Source organism: Mustela erminea, chromosome 7, assembly GCF_009829155.1.
Source record: "Mustela erminea isolate mMusErm1 chromosome 7, mMusErm1.Pri, whole genome shotgun sequence".
Classification (NCBI taxonomy): Eukaryota; Metazoa; Chordata; class Mammalia; order Carnivora; family Mustelidae; genus Mustela; species Mustela erminea.
Genome location: NC_045620.1, coordinates 121,745,282 through 121,764,642, shown reverse-complemented (window position 1 = coordinate 121,764,642; position 19,361 = coordinate 121,745,282). Strand labels below are relative to the sequence as shown.

General features: G+C 43.2%; 1 protein-coding gene across 3 annotated transcripts in view; it reads right to left on the bottom strand.

Annotated features, from left to right (window-relative positions):
- ASXL2 (ASXL transcriptional regulator 2) overlaps positions 1–3,610 on the bottom strand; it is a 130,653-nt gene extending 127,043 nt beyond the window's left edge. For 2 of the 3 annotated variants that reach the window (XM_032353110.1, XM_032353112.1), the window contains exon 1: positions 3,166–3,610. In XM_032353110.1, the coding sequence (XP_032209001.1) occupies positions 3,166–3,222 (57 nt within the window). In that variant the 5' untranslated portion in view covers positions 3,223–3,610. The remainder of the gene's footprint in view (positions 1–3,165) is intronic. The other variant, XM_032353111.1, reaches the window with a different exon arrangement.
- Between the last annotated feature and the right edge of the window lie 15,751 nt (positions 3,611–19,361).

The following is a 19,361-nucleotide window of genomic DNA, read 5'->3' as shown; positions in this document are numbered from 1 at the left end:
CTTCTAAGTGTGTAACTCTATGGTCTGTCTCTCTGTCCCCTCCACTTAACAAGCACAACAAACCTGTCCTTTTAGGACAATGCTTCCCTAGTTGTGGTGCATAATAAGGGAAAAGTCAAAAAAGAAAACAGGATCAACAAGATTGTACTATTTCAAAAGCTCTGCTTTATAAAAACAGCTAAATTACTCAGGGATGTCATTAAATATTTAGACGATACAAGGGTTTTGGTTTTTGTTTTGCTTTGTTTTGTTTAAAGAATGAGCGTAACTGGGTGTGCTCACAGTTCAGTGGAATGGTCCTCAAGATCTCTGGCTTACTACAAATTTTTCTATTCAAACTGCACCAAACTCTATACTATAGATCCAAATCATTTCATCACCATCACTGCCACCCTTCAAATTTAAAACATGTGTGGCTGTTAACTAAATGTCTTAGTAATGCTTTTTATAACTAGTGTACTTATATAGGGCAAATATAAGATCAGTCAGATGGTCCTATGTGGTGAATGACATTCAAGTTCTGTGGAATCTCAACTCTATTATCCCACTCTCTGGTGTCCCTAGTTACTGGAACCAGTTTATACACTTTATTTAATCAGCCTCTTGGCATAATTTTACTATTTAACAGTAATTATGAATCTTATTATCTTGTTTTTTCAGACTGTTCATAATAACCTTACATCAATCGGTAGCTCTCACACATCCACACACTACCTTCCACCATACATGGATATATTCATTTATAATTAATTGTATTTATCTGTTGCTATATTATTGGTCAGAAATATAACCCCGTTTTAATGGTGCTCCCAAAACAAGACAGCTCTACAATGCATGTACCAAGAACACAATGAAATAAGATATAACTTGTTTTCATAAATAACTTTATTCTTTCCTTGCTGAAACTGTTCCTAGAACATTTGACCTTAATGCTTATGAAATAAGTTTCTTAAGATATACTTCTCCTAGTCCTCTTAATCTTATAAATATATGCAACATTTCTTAATTTAGGTCAAAGTTACTTCCATTTGCCAGATCACTGATTTTCTGATCTCATTATTTTGAAATATTAAATATTTACTTTTATCTATTCCCTCTACATTTACTTCTAAATAGGACTTCCTACAAATGGAAATCTTTTGAATACAGGGATTTAGTTTAATTCCTCACTTTACAGATGATAAACCAAAACGAGTAAGGTGATTTTTTACATTTTGGCTACTAGGGAAAGACAAGTTTTAGTGTCAGCATTCTCTTTCTAAAATTCATTTTTACTAAGATTGAGGCCTTACATTTGCCAGAACCAAATAATACCAAGCCCCTTCAAGAACTCACTCAGTACTCTACTTAATAAACGAGCCTTTCCATCTTTTAGATATTATTTTTCCGCATAGCTAGCTAGGCATGAAATGTTTATTATGAATTAACAAATATGTTAAGTATAGGAAAATCTAATCAGCAAATGCAAATTTTTCCTACTTGTCACCATCTCCTAATGATTAGACTATTTTATCCAAAGAGATCATAATTCAAAAGTACTCTTAAGATTCTAGAGACTTAATTCACATAATTAGGGTTGTGGTCGGCTTACCTATAATTTAAATCTGCCATCTTTTAAAAAAAAAGAAAAAGTCTTGAGGTACTCATCAAGTAGAAGAGAGCTTAACAGCCTTCTGTGAAGGAGCAATTTCCTCACCTCCAAAAAAAATTATTTCTAGAGTTTATCTTTTAGAAGGAAACTATCAGCACAGTCACAACTATGAAGAGAGACTGTTAAGTGAAAACACTCAATAAATAAAACGTGCTTTTATTAATTCACTAACTTTTCACATTTCCAACTAAAACAAATACAAGCTTAAGACTCATCAATCCCCTATCACATCAAATTTACAAAACAAATGCACAGGGTTTACAAAAATGCACAAGATTGAATAAACAGCAGGATCCAAATGTGGGGAAATATATTAAAAAGACTGAATAGTAATATAACAAAACATTAACAAATATAGCTGAAGGGTAAAATAAGTGATTTCTTATTTTCTTCTTTATACGTTCCTTTAATTTTTCAAAATTTCCCAGTTTACATTTATTACTTTAATAATCAGAAAAAAAAACCCTCATTTAAAAAAACAAGCCGTACATCATATAAAAAAGGTTCATTTGGGAAGGTTCTCCATATTATACAAGTAAAACTGACATGATTCACCATTAAAGATATTATCTCCACACTTTCTCAGTTTTCAATACTAACATGCTGCTGTTTTACGTCCTATTACTTTTCCACTGCATCGCCTAATGTTTCATTTCTACATACATTCACGCTTTTCCTTTTTTTCATACGACACAATAAAAGTCTCACTGAGCACTTAAATCCTACCTCTAAACCCCGTTATGTAAAATTAGGGAGAAAAACAGATGATTTTACCTACTAATTACAACTTCGTGAACCCACCATCACTTTAACTACGGAAAAGTCAAGGCCGGGTAAACTACACGTCCCACCATGCATTGCTGCCTTGTTCAGAGTAGATCTCTACGGAAACTGAAAAAAAAAAAAAAAAAATCTACAAGTCCCACCTGTTACTTCGTTTCTAAACACCTCCTGCACTTTCAGCTTCAAGAGCAAACAAAAACAAGAGCCTCGTGACCTCACGTTGGATCTGGGAGCCCAGACGAGCAGGGGACCCGGGGTCAGGCGGCATGTCTGCTATAGCGGGTAAATTCTACCAAGATCCAGCGCTCCTCTCTTCTTTCCCGGGCTGGGTGCACGCACAAGCCTTCTCCTATCTGCATCCAATGGGGGCTCTTCAGCCGCACAAGGGAGAAGAACCGGTTACTGTGCAAGCACAACAGACTTCCCCATGCCGGGGCGGGAGCTACCACAGAGTGGAGGTGAGAGCGACGTGACCCCGAAAGGCAGCTTCAAAACACCAAGGGGACTCGTTGCAGACGCAGGGAGAAGCACAGCCCCGCGGCGACCCTCTTCCGCTGGGCGCCTCCATTCCCACAGGGATCACAACCCCGACACTAACCGCCGCCCTCTCCGCGCGGTTTTGTGCCCCCTTCAGCCGGGTCGCTGGGCCAATGACCTCCCTTCCCCTGCGACCGGCAGGCGGCGAGGAAACAAAATTCTCCCGGGCTTCCCCTTCGCTCCCTCCCCCTTACCGTCTTGGCGGCCTCCGCCCAGGTCCTGCCCTTCTTCCTACGGCCCTTTTCCCTCATGTCGGGTCTTGAACTGACTGGGAGGCTCCCGTGTCCGGGCTCCGGCCGCCCTCCCTGCCTGCTCTGCCCTGCGATGCTTTTCCCGCGGTGCCGGGAAAGGTGGGAGAAAGGGGAAGTCAGGCCGGAGGAGCACCCAAGCAGAGGAAGCGGCGGGGTGGTGCGCGGGGGGGGCGGGGGGGTCTATGGGGCGGCCGGTCCTCCTGCTGCCGTTGCCACTGCTACCGCCGCTGCCATATTGGGTCCTTACTGTACGGGCAGCCGCTACGGTCACGTGACCGCTCCCGCGCGGCCGTCACTACTGTACGCAGCCGGCCGCGCGAACGTGCGCGCGCGCGCCCCCGCCTCCCGCGCTGGCCTGCAGAGCGAACGAGCCGGCGGCCCGCAGCGTCTCCTCCCTCCCCCGCCCTTCCGCTCGCCGCCTATCCTTTGGAGCATGCGCGGGAGGGAGGTCCGACGCTGATGTGCGTCGGCCCTCCAGCGCTCACGCCTACAGTGAAAATCCGCCTGCGGAAGCGGAACTTGATCCATCCCGGAAGGCTTAGTGAGCGTATTCTGACCGCGTGCTGCACGCCGCCGTGGGTTTAGAACATTGGAAGAGCCGGACTTTTGCCTCAGAGGACGATCTTCCTGGCTGTCACTTTCAATAAGCCTCCTACTTGTGTTTTTTTCTTTGTCCATGTTCATTTTTACAAAGGTTATCTTTTTGAAGATTTGCAACAGTTATCGTCTGCTTACTATCCCCTTTCGATAGATGAGAGATGAGTTTGAGTGACATACGAAGCTCATCTGTCCAGGATGCGGAGAAACCAAGAATCTGTTCCAGCTCGGAGCCCTTTTTCCAGCTCCTACAATGTGTCTGACACTTAGATGATTCCCCACGCGCCCCCTCCACTTTTTTTTAAAGGCCACAAGTAACATCCGGGCTTTTTCAAGTGAAGAGTCACATGAAGGACCCGAATGGTGTCTTTTTTGTCTGGGTGACCTCAGTCACTGGCACAATGCCTGTAAATATCAGGAAACGAATAAATATTTGCTTAACGATTCATCTAGGTCTGTGGTCGGAAATCTTTATTTGTAGAGTCAATAGCATCCTCCTGAAGAATCCAGAATGTGGCATCTTCCATCGTGTTATCCATGTTTTTATACTTTGCAAAGTAAAACGAACTTGTGTACTAACACTTCCTGTTCTCCAAAATACATCTGCTTCCAGAAATTGTTTCCGGTCTAGTAAAAGGCGAAAGATGAATGACATCTGAAGAGAAACCAGAGTAAATCTAGCTCTCTACTATATTTTAAAATAGGACTGAGAGGCTGCTTCTTGGAAGGAAAGAAAGGTGAGAGCAATCGTTAACTTGGAATCCATGGTTTGGTGTCAGAAGTTCATGGACCCCCTAAATCTATGAACAATATTTTGTGTGTAATTGTGCATTTTTGGGAAAAGAGGATTCTGAGGCTCCTGGCTAGCTCAGTTGGTAGAGTGTGTGACCTTTCATGTCAGCTCTGACTTCTCGCCCTGCATTGGTCATGGAGCCTACTTTTTATTTTTATTTTTTTAATAATTTATTTATTCATTTGAGACTGTGAGAGCAGAAATACAAGCAGGGAGATTGGAAAACGGAGAAGCAGACTTCCTGCTGAGCAGGGAGCCTGATGAGGGACTCCAATCCATACCCTGGGATCATGACCCCATCCCAAGGGAGATGTCCAACGACTGAGCCACTCAGGTGCCCCTGGAGACTACTTTAAATAAATAAATTAGGGGCTCCTGGGTGGCTCAGTTGGTTAAGCAACTGCCTTCAGCTCGGGTTATGTCCTGGAGTACTGGATCAAGTCCTTCCCTGCTTAGCAAGTAGCCTGCTAGTCCCTCCCCTTCTCCTGCTGTCTCTCTCTCTCTCAAAAAAATAAATAAAATATTAAAAAAAAATCTCGGGACACCTAGGTGGCTCAGTCGTTAAGCGTCTGCCTTCAGCTCAGGGCATGATCCCCTCGTCTTGGGATGGAGCCCCACATTGGGCTCCCTGCTCAGCAGAGAGCCTGCTTCTCCCTCTCCCTCTGCACACTGCTCTGCCTACTCATACTGTCTCTCTGTGAAATAAATATATTAAAAAAAAAAAACAACAGGGGCACCTGGGTGGCTTAGTGGGTTAAAGCCTCTGCTTTCGGCTCGGGTCATGATCCCAGGGTCCAGGGATCGAGCCCCGCATCAGGCTCTCTGCTCAGCAGGGAGCCTGCTTCCTCCTCTCTCTCTGTCTGCCTCTCTGCCTACTCGTGATCTCTGTCAAATAAATAAATAAATCTTTAAAAAACAACAACAACAACAACAAAAAACTGGGGGGCGCCTGGGTGGCTCAGTGGGTTAAGCCTCTGTCTTGGGCTCAGGTCATGGTCTCAGGGTCCTGAGATCCAGCCTTGCATTGGCATCTGGCTCTCTGCTCAGCAGGAAGCCTGTTTCCTCCTCTCTGCCTGTCTCTCTGCCTACTTGTGATCTCTCTCTCTGTCAAATAAATAAATATAATCTTTTTTTAAAAAATTCTTTTTTTCAAAGGGGGCTGTAATACCAAAAAAAAAGTCTTGTTTTATTTATTTATTTATTTATTTGACAGAGAGAGACACAGTGAGAGAGGGAACACAAGCAGGGGAAGTGAGAGAGGGAGAAGCAGGCTTCCCACCAAGCAAGGGGCTCAATCCCAGGACTATGGGATCATGACCCAAGCCAAAGGCAGACACTTAAGTATTGAGCCACCCACATGCCCCAAAAGACCCAAAACAGTCTTAATGGGAGTTTGAGAAGCCATCTAGATATGTGCTTATAGTTCTCCTTCCGGCACTGATTAAACAGCTCCATAACAGTAATTGAGATGGGTTTATTTTAACAATCCTTTTAGGAACTCATAGCATTATCCATAGCACTCAAGATAGGTACCATCTCCCTCTAAACCGTAAGTCTAGGGGCACCTGGCTGGTTCAGTCAGTAGAGCAATAGAACATGCAACTCTTGGGATCGTGAGTTGAGCCCTACCTCAGATGTAGCAATTACTTAAAAATAAAGTCTTGGGGGACACCTGGGTGTCTCAGTCAATTAAGTGTCTGCTTTTTGCTCAGTTCATGATCCCAGGGTCCTGGGATTGAGTCCCACACTGGGCTTTTTGAAAAGCAGGAAGCCTGCTTCTCCCTCTGCCTGCTGTTCCCCCTGCTTGTCTTTTATCTCTCTTTCTCCAACAAATAAATGAAGTCTTTATTAAATAAATAGACAAATAAATAAAATCTTTATAAATAAATAAAGTAAGTAAGTCTTTGGGGTTGGGATGCCTGGGTGGCTCAGTTGAGTTGAGCATCTGACTTCAGCTTGGGTCATCAGCCCAAAGTCCTACGATCAAGCCCCGCATTGGGCTCCCTACTCAGCAGAAGTCTGCTCCTTCCTCTGTCACTCACCCCACCTGCACTCTCTCTTTCTCTAATAAATAAATAAAATCTTAAAAAAAAAAAAATCTTGGGCACCTGGGTGGCTCAGTTGGTTAGGCTTTGGTTCAGGTCATGATCCTGGAGGCCTGGGATTGAGTTCCATGTTGGGCTCCCAACTCATCGGGGAGTCTGCTTCACCCTCTGACCCTCTCCCCTCTCATGATCTCTCTCACTATCTCTCTCTCAAATAAATAAATAAAATCTTAAAAAAAAAAAAATCTTTGGGTCACCTGGGAGGCTCAGTTGGTTAAGCACTGGACCCTTGATCTCAGCTCAGGTCTTGATCTCAGGGTTGTGAGTTCAAGCCCTACATTGGGTTCCACAATGGACATGGAGCCTGCCTAAAAAATAATAATAATAATAATAATAATAATTCTTGGGGTGCCTGGGTGGCTCAAATGGTTAGGCACCTCCCTTCAGCTCAGGTCATGATCCCTAGGTCCTGGGATCAAGCCCCACATCAGGCTCCCTGCTGATCAGGGAGCCTGCTTCTCCCTCTCCCACTCCTCCGGGTTGTGGTCCCGCTCTCATGGGGTCTCTTTCCATCAAATAAATAAATAAAACCTTTAAAAATATAAAAATAAAAATCTTGGGCATATGGGTAGCTCAGTCGGTTAAATGTCTGACTCTTGGTTTCAGCTCAGTTCATAATCTCAGAATCATGAGATGATCCTCACATCAGGCCCTGAGCTCAGCAGGGAATCTGGTTGAGATTCTCTCTCTCTCCCTCTCTCTCTACCCCTCCCCCCACTTGCACTCACTCTTTCTCACTCTCAAAATAAATTAATATTTTTTTGTTTCTTTTTTATTTTTTAGATATTTATTTATTTGAGAGCAAGCATAAGAGAGAGAGAGAGAGCATATGAACTGGGAAGGGGGCAGATGGAGCTTGAGAAGGAGACTCCCTGCAGAGCAGGGAGACTGACAAGGGGGGGGTCTCAGTCCCAGAACCCCAGGATCATGACCCGAGCCAAAGGCAGACACTTAGCCAACTGAGCCACCCAGGGGCCCCTCAAAATAAATAAATCTTTAAAATATATATTTATTGTAGATAGATAAATAGAAATACTTTGCCTCCTTACATGTTTAAATAGATAATATATATACACAGAAATAGTAGACTGTGGATATAGATAATAGATTCATAGATACATAAATAGAGTAGATAGAGACATCTCCTTGTTGATCAGGCCAGCGTCCAAATGGGCAGTATCTGCTGAGAGCACCTGTGTTGGAAAATAGCTTCCATCATGATGGTCATGGGCCACATGCCAGGCCCATCAGGGGTAGAGATGATCTTTTCAACATCTTTTATGAGGCAGGCATTGTCAGAAATATTGCTAGATCAATTTTGTAAAGAAGCAACTTTTTCATGAAGCTGTTACTAGAAATCTAATCATCATTAAGATTGTTAAGAAAGATGACACTAGTTTTTGCACAACTGTAAGAAATCATTATTGGCCAAGAAATTTGAGTTTCTGGCTTGCCACAGGGTGGAATGAGGGAGGAGTCACTCTGGTTTCACTTCCATGCGCACAAAAGCAAGAAGTCAAGACTAGCAATTCTCAAGGCCTGTTCCTCAGGTGTTCACAATTACAGCCATGGACCCCTACTCTCCCACCCTCTCTACCCTCAGGGCCTGGATTTCTTTTCTTTTTTTTTTTTTTTAAGATTTTATTTATTTATTTGACAGACAGAGATCACAAGTAGGCAGAGAGGCAGGCAGAGAGAGAAGAGGAAGCAGGCTCCCTGCTGAGCAGAGAGCCCAATGCGGGGCTCGATCCCAGGACCCTGGGATCATGACCTGAGCCGAAGACAGAGGCTTTAACCCACTGAGCCACCCAGGCGCCCCAGGGCCTGGATTTCTGATTGTCTTTTCAAAGCAGACTAGGATGTTATTATAAATTGAACAGAATCCTGGACATTAAGCCCCTAGTTCGCACAGCTCCATCATAGAGCTAAGTCTGTCTGACACCAAGACCATTTCCTACTCAGTTTTCCCAGTACCATTTATTAAAGAAACTATCCTTTCCCCAGCATATATTTTTGGCTCCTTTGTCATAAATTAGTCTGTCATACATGTGTGGGTGTCTTTCCGGGCTCTCTATTAGGTTCTGTTGACCTATGTGTCTTACATATCAATACCATACTGTTTTACTACTCTAGCTTTGTAATAGAGCTTGAAATCAAGAAGTATGATGCCTCCAGCTTTGTTCTTCTTTATCAAGATTGCTTTATTTAGGGCCCTTTGTGGTTTCATACAAATTTTAGAATTGTTTTCCATATTTCTGTGAAAAATGCCATTGGCATTTTTTTTTTAAGATTTTATTTATTTATTTGACAGAGAGAGGTCACAAGTAGGCAGAGAGGCAGGCAGAGAGAGAGGAGGAAGGAGGCTCCCTGCTGAGCAGAGAGCCCGATGCGGGACTCGATCCCAGGACCCTGAGATCATGACCTGAGCCGAAGGCAGCGGCTTAACCCACTGATCCACCCAGGCGCCCCGCCATTGGCATTTTGATAGAGATTGTATTCAGTCTAGATAGCTTTGGGTAGTATGGACATTTGTTTTATTTTATTTTTTAAAAAGATTTTATTGGGGCACCTGGGTGGCTCAGTGGGTTAAACTGCTGACTTCAGCTCGGGTCATGATCTCAGAGTCCTGGGATTGAGTCCCGCATCGGGCTCTCTGCTCAGCGGGGAGCCTGCTTCCTCCTCTCTCTCTCTCTCTGCCTCTCTGCCTACTTGTGATCTCTCTCTGTCAAATGAATAAAATAAAATCTTTAAAATATAAAATAAATAAATAAATAAATAAAAATAAAAAGATTTTATTTAGGGGCGCCTGGGTGGTTCAGTGAGTTAAGCCTCTGCCTTCGGCTTGGGTCATGATCTCAGGGTCCTGGGATCAAGCCCTGCATTGAGCTTTCTGCTCAGCAGGGAGCCTGCTTCCCCCTTTCTCTCTGCCTGCTTCTCTGCCTACTTATGAACTCTCTCTGTCAAATAAATAAATAAAATCTTTTTTTTTTTAATTTTTATTTATTTATTTGGCAGAGAGAGAGACAGCGAGAGAGGGAACACAAACTGGGGGAGTGGGAGAGGGAGAACCCGGCTTCCTGCTGAGCAGGGAGCCTGAAGCGGGGCTCCATCCCAGGACCCTGGGATCATGATGTGAGCCAAAGGCAGACACTTAAAGACAGAGCCACCCAGGCTCCCCTAGTACAGACAGTTTAACAAATAACAATCTTTCCGACACATGAACACAGAATATCTTCTCATTTATCTGTGTCTTTTTCAGTCCTTTTTTTTTTTTTTAAAGATTTTGTTTATTTATTTGACAGAGAGAGAGATCACAAAAAGAGAGGCAGAGAGAGGGGGGGAAGCCAACTGTCCACTGAGCAGAGAACCTGATGCAGGGCTCGATCCCAGGACCCTGAAATCATGATCTGAGCCAAAGGCAGAGGCTTAACCCACTGAGCCACCCAGGCTCCCCTTCTTAAGTCTTTTTTATCAGAGTCCTATAATTTTCAATGTTCAGATCTTTCACCTCATTGCTTAGATTTATTTCCAAGTATCTTATTCTTTTTGATGCTATTATGAGTGGTATTGTTTTCTTAATTTCCCTTTCAGATAGGTCATTGTTGTTATGTAGAAACACAAATGTGTGGCTCAGTGGGTTAAAGCCTCATCCCTTCAGCTCAGGTCATGATCCCAGGGTCCTGGGATCGAGCCCCACATCGGGCTCTCTGCTCAGCAGGGAGGCTGCTTCCCCCACCTCTCTCTGCCTACTTCCCCCACCTCTCTCTGCCTACTTGTGATCTCTGTTGGTCAAATAAATAAATAAAATCTTAAAAAAAAAACACACACACACAAATAAGTTTTCTATATTGGTTTTTTTCTGTTTTTTAAAGATTTGTTTATTTATTTGAGAGAGAGAGCGCAAGCAGAGGTAGAGGGAGAAACAAGCTCCACAATGACAGGGAGCCTGACTCTGGGCTTGATCCTAGGAACCTGGGACATGACCTGAGCCGAAGGCAGAACTCTTAACCAACTGAGCCACCCAGGTGCCCCATCTATATTGGTTTTGTATGCTGCAAAATACTAACTCATTTATTCTAACAGTTTTTTGGTGGGATCTTTAGGGTTTTCCACATATAATATGACATCTGCAAATAGTGACAATTTTACTTCTTCCCTTCCATTTTACTTACCTGTTATTTCTTTTTCTTCCTAATTTCTCTGGCTAGGACTTCCAGTACTATGTTGAATGAAAGTGGCAAGAGTGGACATCCTTGGGGCACCTGGGTGGCTCAGTGGGTTAAAGCCTCTGCCTTCGGCTCAGGTCACGATCCCAGGGTTCTGGGATGGAGCCTGACATCAGGCTCTCTGCTCAGCGGGGAGTCTGCTTCCTCTATTCTCTCTGCCTGCCTCTCTGCCTACTTTTGGTCTCTATCAAATAAATAAATTAAAAAAAAAAAAAAGAGAGTGGACATTCTTGGGGCACCTGGCTTGCTCAGTTAATACTGCATATGGTTCTTGATCCAAGGTCATGAGTTTGTGCCCCACATTGGGTGTAAAGATTACTTGGAATGGGGAGAGAGTAAATTAAATTAAAAGAGAGAGAGAGAGAGAGCATCTTTGTCTTATTCCTGACCTTAGAGGAAAAGGTTTCAGCTTTTCACCGTTGACTATGATGTTTGCTGTGGGCTTGTCAGATATGGTCTTTATTATGTTAAGTTATAGTCTCTGTACACCTAGTTTATTGACAGTTTTTATCATGAAAAAATGTTGAATTTTGCCAAATTTTTTGCATCTATTTAGATGATCATATGATTTTTATTTTTCATTTTGTTAATGTGGTATATCACATTGATTTGTAGCTATTGAACATCCTCGGAATAAATCTCAATTAATCAAGGTGTATGACCCTTTTAATATACTGTGGAATTTGGTTTGTTCATTTTTTGAGTCCTCTCTATCTCTTTTGATGAGTATGGTTAGAAGTTTATCAATTTTATTGATTTTTCAAAGAGCCAGCTCTTGATTTCATTGTTCTATGGTTTGCTCATTTTTTGCTTAAGGATTTTTCTACCCATGTTCATCAGGGACATTAGCTTGTAATTTTCTCTTCTTGTAGTATCCTTATCTGGTTTGGTATCAGAGTAATACTAGCCTCATAAAGTGAGTTTGGAAGTGTTTCTTCTCTATTTGAGATCTTGAGAAGAATTGGTGTTAATTTTTCCCAATGTTTGGTAGAATTCACCAGTTAACCCAGCTAGTCTTGGACTTTTCTTTGTTGGGAGGTTGTTCATTTTTTAAGATTTTTATTTATTTACTCGACAGAGAGAGAGCACAACAATGGAGGTGGGGGGAGCATCAGGCAGAGGGAGAGGGAGAAGCAGGCTTCCCACTGAGCAGAGAGCCTGATGCAGGGCTTGATCCTGGGATCCTGAGATCATGATCTGAGCTGAAGGCAGAGGTTTAACCCACTGAGCCACCCAGGTAACCCCATAAGTCTTGATATATTATATTTCCATTTTAATTTGTCTCAAAGACTGTTTTTTCTTTCTCTTCTGATTTCTTTGACCCACTGATTCTTCAGGATCCTGTTGTTTGATTTCTGCATACTTGTGAAGCTTCCAGTTTTCTTCTTGTAACTGATTTCTAGTTTCATACCATTGTGGTCGGAAAAGATGCTTGATAAGGCTTTAATCTTCTTAAATTTATTAAGACTCGTTTTGTGGGACGTTTGGGTGGCTCAGTGGGTTACATCTCTGCCTATGGCTCAGGTCAGGATCCCAGCGTCCTGGGATTGAGCCCCGCATCCAGCTCTCTGCTCAGCGGGGAGCCTGCTTCCTCCTCTCTCTCTGCCAGCCTCTATCTACATGTGATCTCTGTCTGTCTAATAAATAAATAAAATCTTTTAAAATAAATAAATAAATAAATGAAGACTCATTTTGTGACCTAACATACGATCTATCCTGGAGAATGTTCCATGTGCCCTTGAGAAGAGTATATTCTGCTACTTTTGGAGGAAATGTTCTGTGCATGTCTGTTAAGTCCATCTGGTCTAGCTCGTCATTTAAGTCCAATGTTTCCTAATTGATTTTTTGTCTGGATGATCTATCCTTTGTTGCAAGTGGGATATTGAAGTTCCCTCCTATTGTATTGCTGTCCATTTCTCCCTTCAGTGTTAATGATTGCTCTATATATTTAGGTGCTTCCATGGTGAGTGGTAAATATTTACAAATGTTATAGCCTTTTGATGAATTGATCCTTTTACAATTATAGAGGGATTCTACTTGTTTCTTGTTACAGGCTTTGGCTTAAAGTCTTTTCTTTTTTTTTTTTTTTTTTTTGAAGATTTTATTTATTTATTCATGAAAGAGAGAGAGATAGGCCGAGGTTGAGGGAGAAGCAGGCTCCTGCGGAGCATGGAGCCGGATGTGGGATTTGATCCCAGGACTGTGGGATCACGACCCAAGCCGAAGGCAGCCACTCAACCAACTGAGTCACCCAGGCGCTGCCTAAAGTCTATTTTGGGTGATGTAAATATAGCTTACCTCTAGTTCTTTTGGTTTCCATTTGCATGCAATATCTTTTCCCATCCCTTTACTTTCAGTCTATCTGTGCCCTTAAAGCTGAAGTCCGTCTCTTCTAGATAGTGTATAATGGGGTTTTGCTTTTTTTTTTTTTTTAAGATTTTATTTATTTATTTGACAGAGAGAGATCACAAGTAGGCAGAGAGGCGGGAAGAGAGAGAGGGGGAAGCAAGCTCCCTGCCAAGCAGAGAGCCTGACGCAGGGCTCCATCCCAGGACCCTGGGATCATGACCCGAGCTGAAGGCAGAGCTGGGTTTTTGTTTTTGGTTTTGTTTTTTTTTAAGATTTTATTTATTTATTTGACAGACAGAGATCACAAGTAGGCAGAGAGGCAGGCAGAGAGAGAGGAGGAAGCAGGATCCCTGCTGAACAAAGAGCCCGATGTGGGGCTCGATCCCAGGACCCTGATATCATGACCAGACCTGAAGGCAGAGGCTTAACCCACTGAGCCACCCAGGCGCCCCGAAAAACCCATTTTTAAAGTTATTTCTGTCCCTATGTTAAGAGATAGCCAGGTACTCCTTGTATTTTGTTTTACGTTTCAGTTTGGTAAATTAGGTAAATAATGCATTATTTGTATCATTGTATCAGAATGCATTACAATGAACTTAAATAGATACCCCAGTTTGGTAGAATTTATCCAACTCTGTCTAATGACCATGCAAAGAGAATATTTTTTTTAAGAGACTTCTTCCTGTAGTTTCACAGATAGCTAGACCAACATTGCTTCCGGAGGGAAATAGATTGAGCAATTGTTGTAAAAATGCAATATGAGGGGCACCTAGGTGGCTCAGTGGTTTAAAGCCTCTGCTTTCGGCTCAGGTCATGATCTCAGGATCCTGGGATCGAGCACCACATCAGGCTCTCTGCTCAGCAGGTGGCCTGCCTCCCCCTCTCTCTCTGCCTGCCTCTCTGCCTACTTGTGATCTCTGTCTGTCAAATAAATAAATAAAATCTTTAAAAAAAAATGCAATATGGGATAAACAGCATTATATGAATGTGCCAGAAAACAAGGCTGCTGTTAGCTCTGCTCTCATCAAGTCTGCCCTCACCACAGACTTCAGCTTTAACCAGTGGGCCATCTCAAACACGCTTGCCTTGTCTTAGGTCAGGACCAGGAGGAAAGCTGTAGGAGGATCCTGTTCAAAGTCCTCACCTCCGCCCCTATAGCAGTGATAACAATCACTGCTTAGAGGCAGAGGTGCTAGGCTGTAGGCTCGGGTTGCCTGGGGACTGGGATGAGGACTATTGAGTCTGAATGACATTATACACGTCTAGAAGCACCTAGAACAGTGTCTGGTACATTGGAAGCTATCCATAACTGTTAGCTATTGTATCTTATGTGTCATATATGACGAGAAAAAAAGGGCAAAAGCAGACCTTCTCAACTCTTCTTCCCTCCTGCAAAACTTATAAATAACGAGCTAGTCCCATTTCTCTACTAAGCAGCACGATTTAGCTTACCTGCTCACAAGGCCCGCAAGAGCCTAGAGGAAAGGAACAGATCTGGCAATCTATATAGGAGGATACAAAGATTGAGAAACTTCTCAAGAAACATTTTTGTTTTTTAAGATTTTATTTATTTATTTGACAGAGAGAGAGAGAGATCACAAGTAGGCAGGGAGGCAGGCAGAGAGAGGAGGAAGCAGGCTTTCCGTGGAGCAGAGAGCCCGATGTGGGGCTCAATCCCAGGACCCCGGGATCATGACCAGAGCCGAAGGCAGAGGCTTTAACCCACTGAGCCACCCAGGCGCCCCTCAAGAAACAGCTTCTCCCCCTCTCTCTGCCTGCCTCTCTGCCTTATGATCTCTCTCTCTCTCTCTCTGTGTCAAATAAATAAATAAAATTTAACATTGTTTTAGGGACAGTTTCTGCTGACTAGTAATATAATCTTGATACTCAATCCAATTCAATTAAGCAGGTTAATTTAGTGTATTTTGGGTACCTGGCTGGCTCAGCAATTAAGCATCTGAGTTCGGCTCAGGTCATGGTCCCACAGTCCTGGGATCGAGCCCCACATGGGGCTCCCCACTCAGCGGGAAGCCTGCTTCTCCCTCTCCCACTCCCCCTGCTTGTATTCCCTCTCTTGCTGTGTCTCTCTCAAATAAAAAAAAATCTTAAAAAAAAAATTAATATATTTCATTCATGAGCCAAACACTGAGGACCAGAAATGAATGCAACACTGCAAAGCAGTGTGGTCAGGGCCTGAGTCTGTCATGTTTATTATATTTGCAGTGCCCAGAATAGCACCTTGTAACAGGAAGTGCTCAATACATTTTAATTGAATGAATAAGTAGATACAGGAATAAATAAACAAGACACAGTCTTTACTCTCAAATAACTCATATTAAAATATGAAAGACCTGGACACCTGGGTGGCTCAGTGGTTAAGCTGCTGCCTTCAACTCAGGTCATGATCCTGGGGTCCTGGGATGGAGCCACACATCGGGCTCCCTACTCATTGAGGAGCCTGCTTCTCCCTCTCCTACTCCCCCTGCTTGTGTTCTTGTGTTCCCTCTCTCGCTGTGTCTCTCTCTGTTAAACAAATAAATAAAATCTCTTAATAAAATAAAATAAGGACCTATTAACAAATACCATACATTGTTATACTTGCAATCATAAATGTATATATATATGGGTACCTGGGTGGCTCAGTGAGTTAAGCTTCTGTCTTCGGCTCAGGTCATGACCACAGGGTCCTGGGATCGAGCCCTGCATTGGGTTTTCTGCTTGGCAAGAAGTCCGCTTCTCCCCTCTCTCTGCCAGCCTCTCTGCCTCCTTGTGATCTCTCTCTGTCAAATAAAACCTTTAAAAAATAATAAATAAATGTACATATAAGATCCTAAGGTGACATAGAGGAATAGGTGATAAACTCTACATTTTTTTTTTCAATATTTTATTCCTTTATTTCTCAGAGAGAGCAGGAGAGAGCGTGAGAGCACACAAGCAGGGAGAGCCGGAGGGAGAGAGAGAAGCAGGCTTCCCACTCAGCAGGGAGCCTGATTTGGGACTTGATCCCACTACTGAAATCAAGACCTGAGCTGAAGGCAGATGCTTAACCTTCTGAGCCACCCAGGCGCCCCTTATTTATACATTTAAATTACACACAGATTCTGGGGGCGCCTGGGTGGCTCAGTGAGTTAAGCCGCTGTCTTCGGCTCAGGTCATGATCTCAGGGTCCTGGGATCGAGTCCCGCAACGGGCTATCTGCTCAGCAGGGAGCCTGCTTCCCTCTCTCTCTCTCTGCCTGCCTCTACGTCTACTTGTGATTTCTCTCTGTCAAAGAAATAAATAAAATCTTTAAAAAAAAGAAAAAGAAAAAGAAATTACACACAGATTCTGGAGAAGGAGTCTATGGGCTTCCACAAACGATCAAAGGAATCCATAGTAAAAACAAATGAACACAAAAAATGTTAAGAATCCCTGCTCCAGGGACGCCTGGGTGGCTCAGTTGGTTAAGCAGCTGCCTTCAGCTCAGGTCATGATTCCAGCGTCCTGGGATCGAGTCCCACATCCGGCTCCTTGCTCGGCAGGGAGCCTGCTTCTCTCTCTGCCTCTACCTGCCATTCTGTCTGCCTGTGCTCGCTTGCTCACTCTCTCTCTCTCTCTGACAAATAAATAAATAAAATCTTTAAAAAAAAAAAAAAAAAAAGAATCCCTGCTCCAGAGTCAGACTGAGTGAATGAAAACCTGGCTCTACCACGTAAAAGTAGGTGACAAGGCAAATTTTCAAAATATTTTTGGGCCTCAATTTCCTCGTGTGGAAAACGGGTGCAATACTGATATTACCTATTTCATAAGGTATTGTAAAAATAAATACAGAAAGAAATCTGAAAATAACGCAGGTGTATGATAAACATTCAATAAATATCATAACCTGTGCATCTCTTGGTTTCTGAAGAAAATCCAATGAATGATCCCTTAAAGCTAGCATTCCCTTAAGACTTAAGATTTGTGAAGATTCCCCTGAATGGTAGTTAAAATAACAACCAAAAGAGTCCTCATTTTCTTTTCTTTTTTTTTTTTTGTTGTTGTTGTTTTTGTTTTGTTTTGTTTTTAAAGATTTATTTATTTATTTGACGAGAGAGATCACAAGTAGACAGAGAGGCAGGCAGAGAGAGAGAGAAAGGGAGAGAGAGAAGCAGGCTCCTTGCTGAGCAGAGAGCCCAGGACCCTGAGATCATGACCTGAGCCGAAGGCAGCGGCCCAACCCACTGAGCCACCCAGGCGCCCCGAGTCCTCATTTTCTTTTCCTATCTTTTTTTTAAGTGAGCTCTACGTCCCATGTGGGGCTCGACCTCACTACCCGAGATCACTACCGAGAATTGCATGCTCTCCTGACTGAGCCAGCCAGATGCCCCAAAAGGGTCCTCCTTTTCTCTCCTTCACCTTTTATTAGTCATTTTGAGGATCAATGAAGTGTCAACACAAGGTTCTCATTTTCTACAAAGAACTAAAAAGGCAACTTCCTGAGAATGTAGGCTGACATGTAAACCAGACTTAGAGATGAAAGGTCCCCACAGAAACTATCTTAGTCCAGGTTCTTGAAAGCGCAAATCTCAATGCTACTGACAGGCAAGGACCAGCTCACTTCATGGGTATGAGAGCCCAACTTTGACTGCGCGGGACTGCAGGTGGTCAAAGGCTCAGAGATGCAGGAAGCAGGAAGGAAGGCAGAGGAATTGGAGGCCAGCCAGGAACAAGCTAGGAATAGCCAGGATGTGCTGCTCCTTAGTTACCGTGGGTTTTGTCCAGCCAGATGTCCTCAGCATCTCCTTGGTTTTCTGCCTGAGGAATTCGACTATTCATTCTGAAGTTATCTCACATGCTGTCCACACTCACAAATGCTCCTACGAGGCCAAATACATCTTCAAATCTTCATTCTAACGAGAGACTGTTTACATAGATGTGGATACAGCCTGGACCCAAGTAGATTTAGGTTCGAGTCCCAACTTTGTCATTTATCCAAGGGAACATAAGCACTTTATTTAGAATCTCTAATCTTTACCTTCCTCGTCTGTCAAAAAGTTCAGATAGTTTACTCAATAAAGATTCACTTTTGAGGGGCACCTGGGTGGCTCAGTGGGTTAAGCCTCTGTCTTCTAGTCAGGTCATGATCTCAGGGTCTTTGCTCAGCCGGGAGCTTGCTTCTCCCTCTCTCTCTGCCAGCCTCCTCTCTGCCTACTTGTGATTCCTCTCTCTGTCAAATAAATATAATCTTAAAAAAAATTCATTTTTGAGTTCCTATTATGTGACAGGCTCCCATTTGGATATTGAGAGAACAGAAGAAAACCACGTAAGGAAGCATAATTCCTGTGAAGACCAGGGAGAAATAAATAGATAAGACTTCAGTACTGGATGTTGATAAAAGCTTGGAAGACAATCCACCCCAAGCGGATATACAATACAGTGACTGAATTGGAGCATCTTTGGATTACAAAGAAAGGCTCTCTGAGAATTTGACATTTGATCTGAGAAGGAAGAGGAAAAAGACAAGAAGGAACTAGCCCTGTGAAAATTAGGGTGTGGAGCATTCCAATTAGAGGGAAAGACAATTTCAAAAGCCCCAAGGCCTAAGAAGAGTTTGGTGTGTCCTTGGAATATAAAGAAGACCTAGTGGAAAGTGAGGTGGAGAGAGAGGTCTGGGAAGAGGTAGGCGAGGTAGGCAGGGCTGAGGAAGTGGAGGAGGATGTGAGAGCTTTGAGAAGAGCCACGAATGTGTGAAATACTTGTTCGGGAGAATGGGGGAGAGAACATACTGGAGAAGTGTAGTAGGGTTGCCTGGCAGCACTGAGACTCCTTTTGCGGTGTGTGGTCATGAATTTCAACTAGAACTAGTTGGCATAGTGGATGTTGCTCTGAGGATAAGATCAAGTGAATGGAAGTTTCTGACATGTGATAGATGTTCCAAAAAGTTCACTAGCTATTCTGAGGGAGAAAATATTAAGATGAAGGAAACTAAACCAACTCATGTATGTTTTGCCACCATTTGCAATGCAGAGGGAGTGGCAAATGATATGCTATGGATTCTGATACTTGGGTTCAGGCTGAATTTCCCTTCTAAAGGGAGTTTTTTTTCAC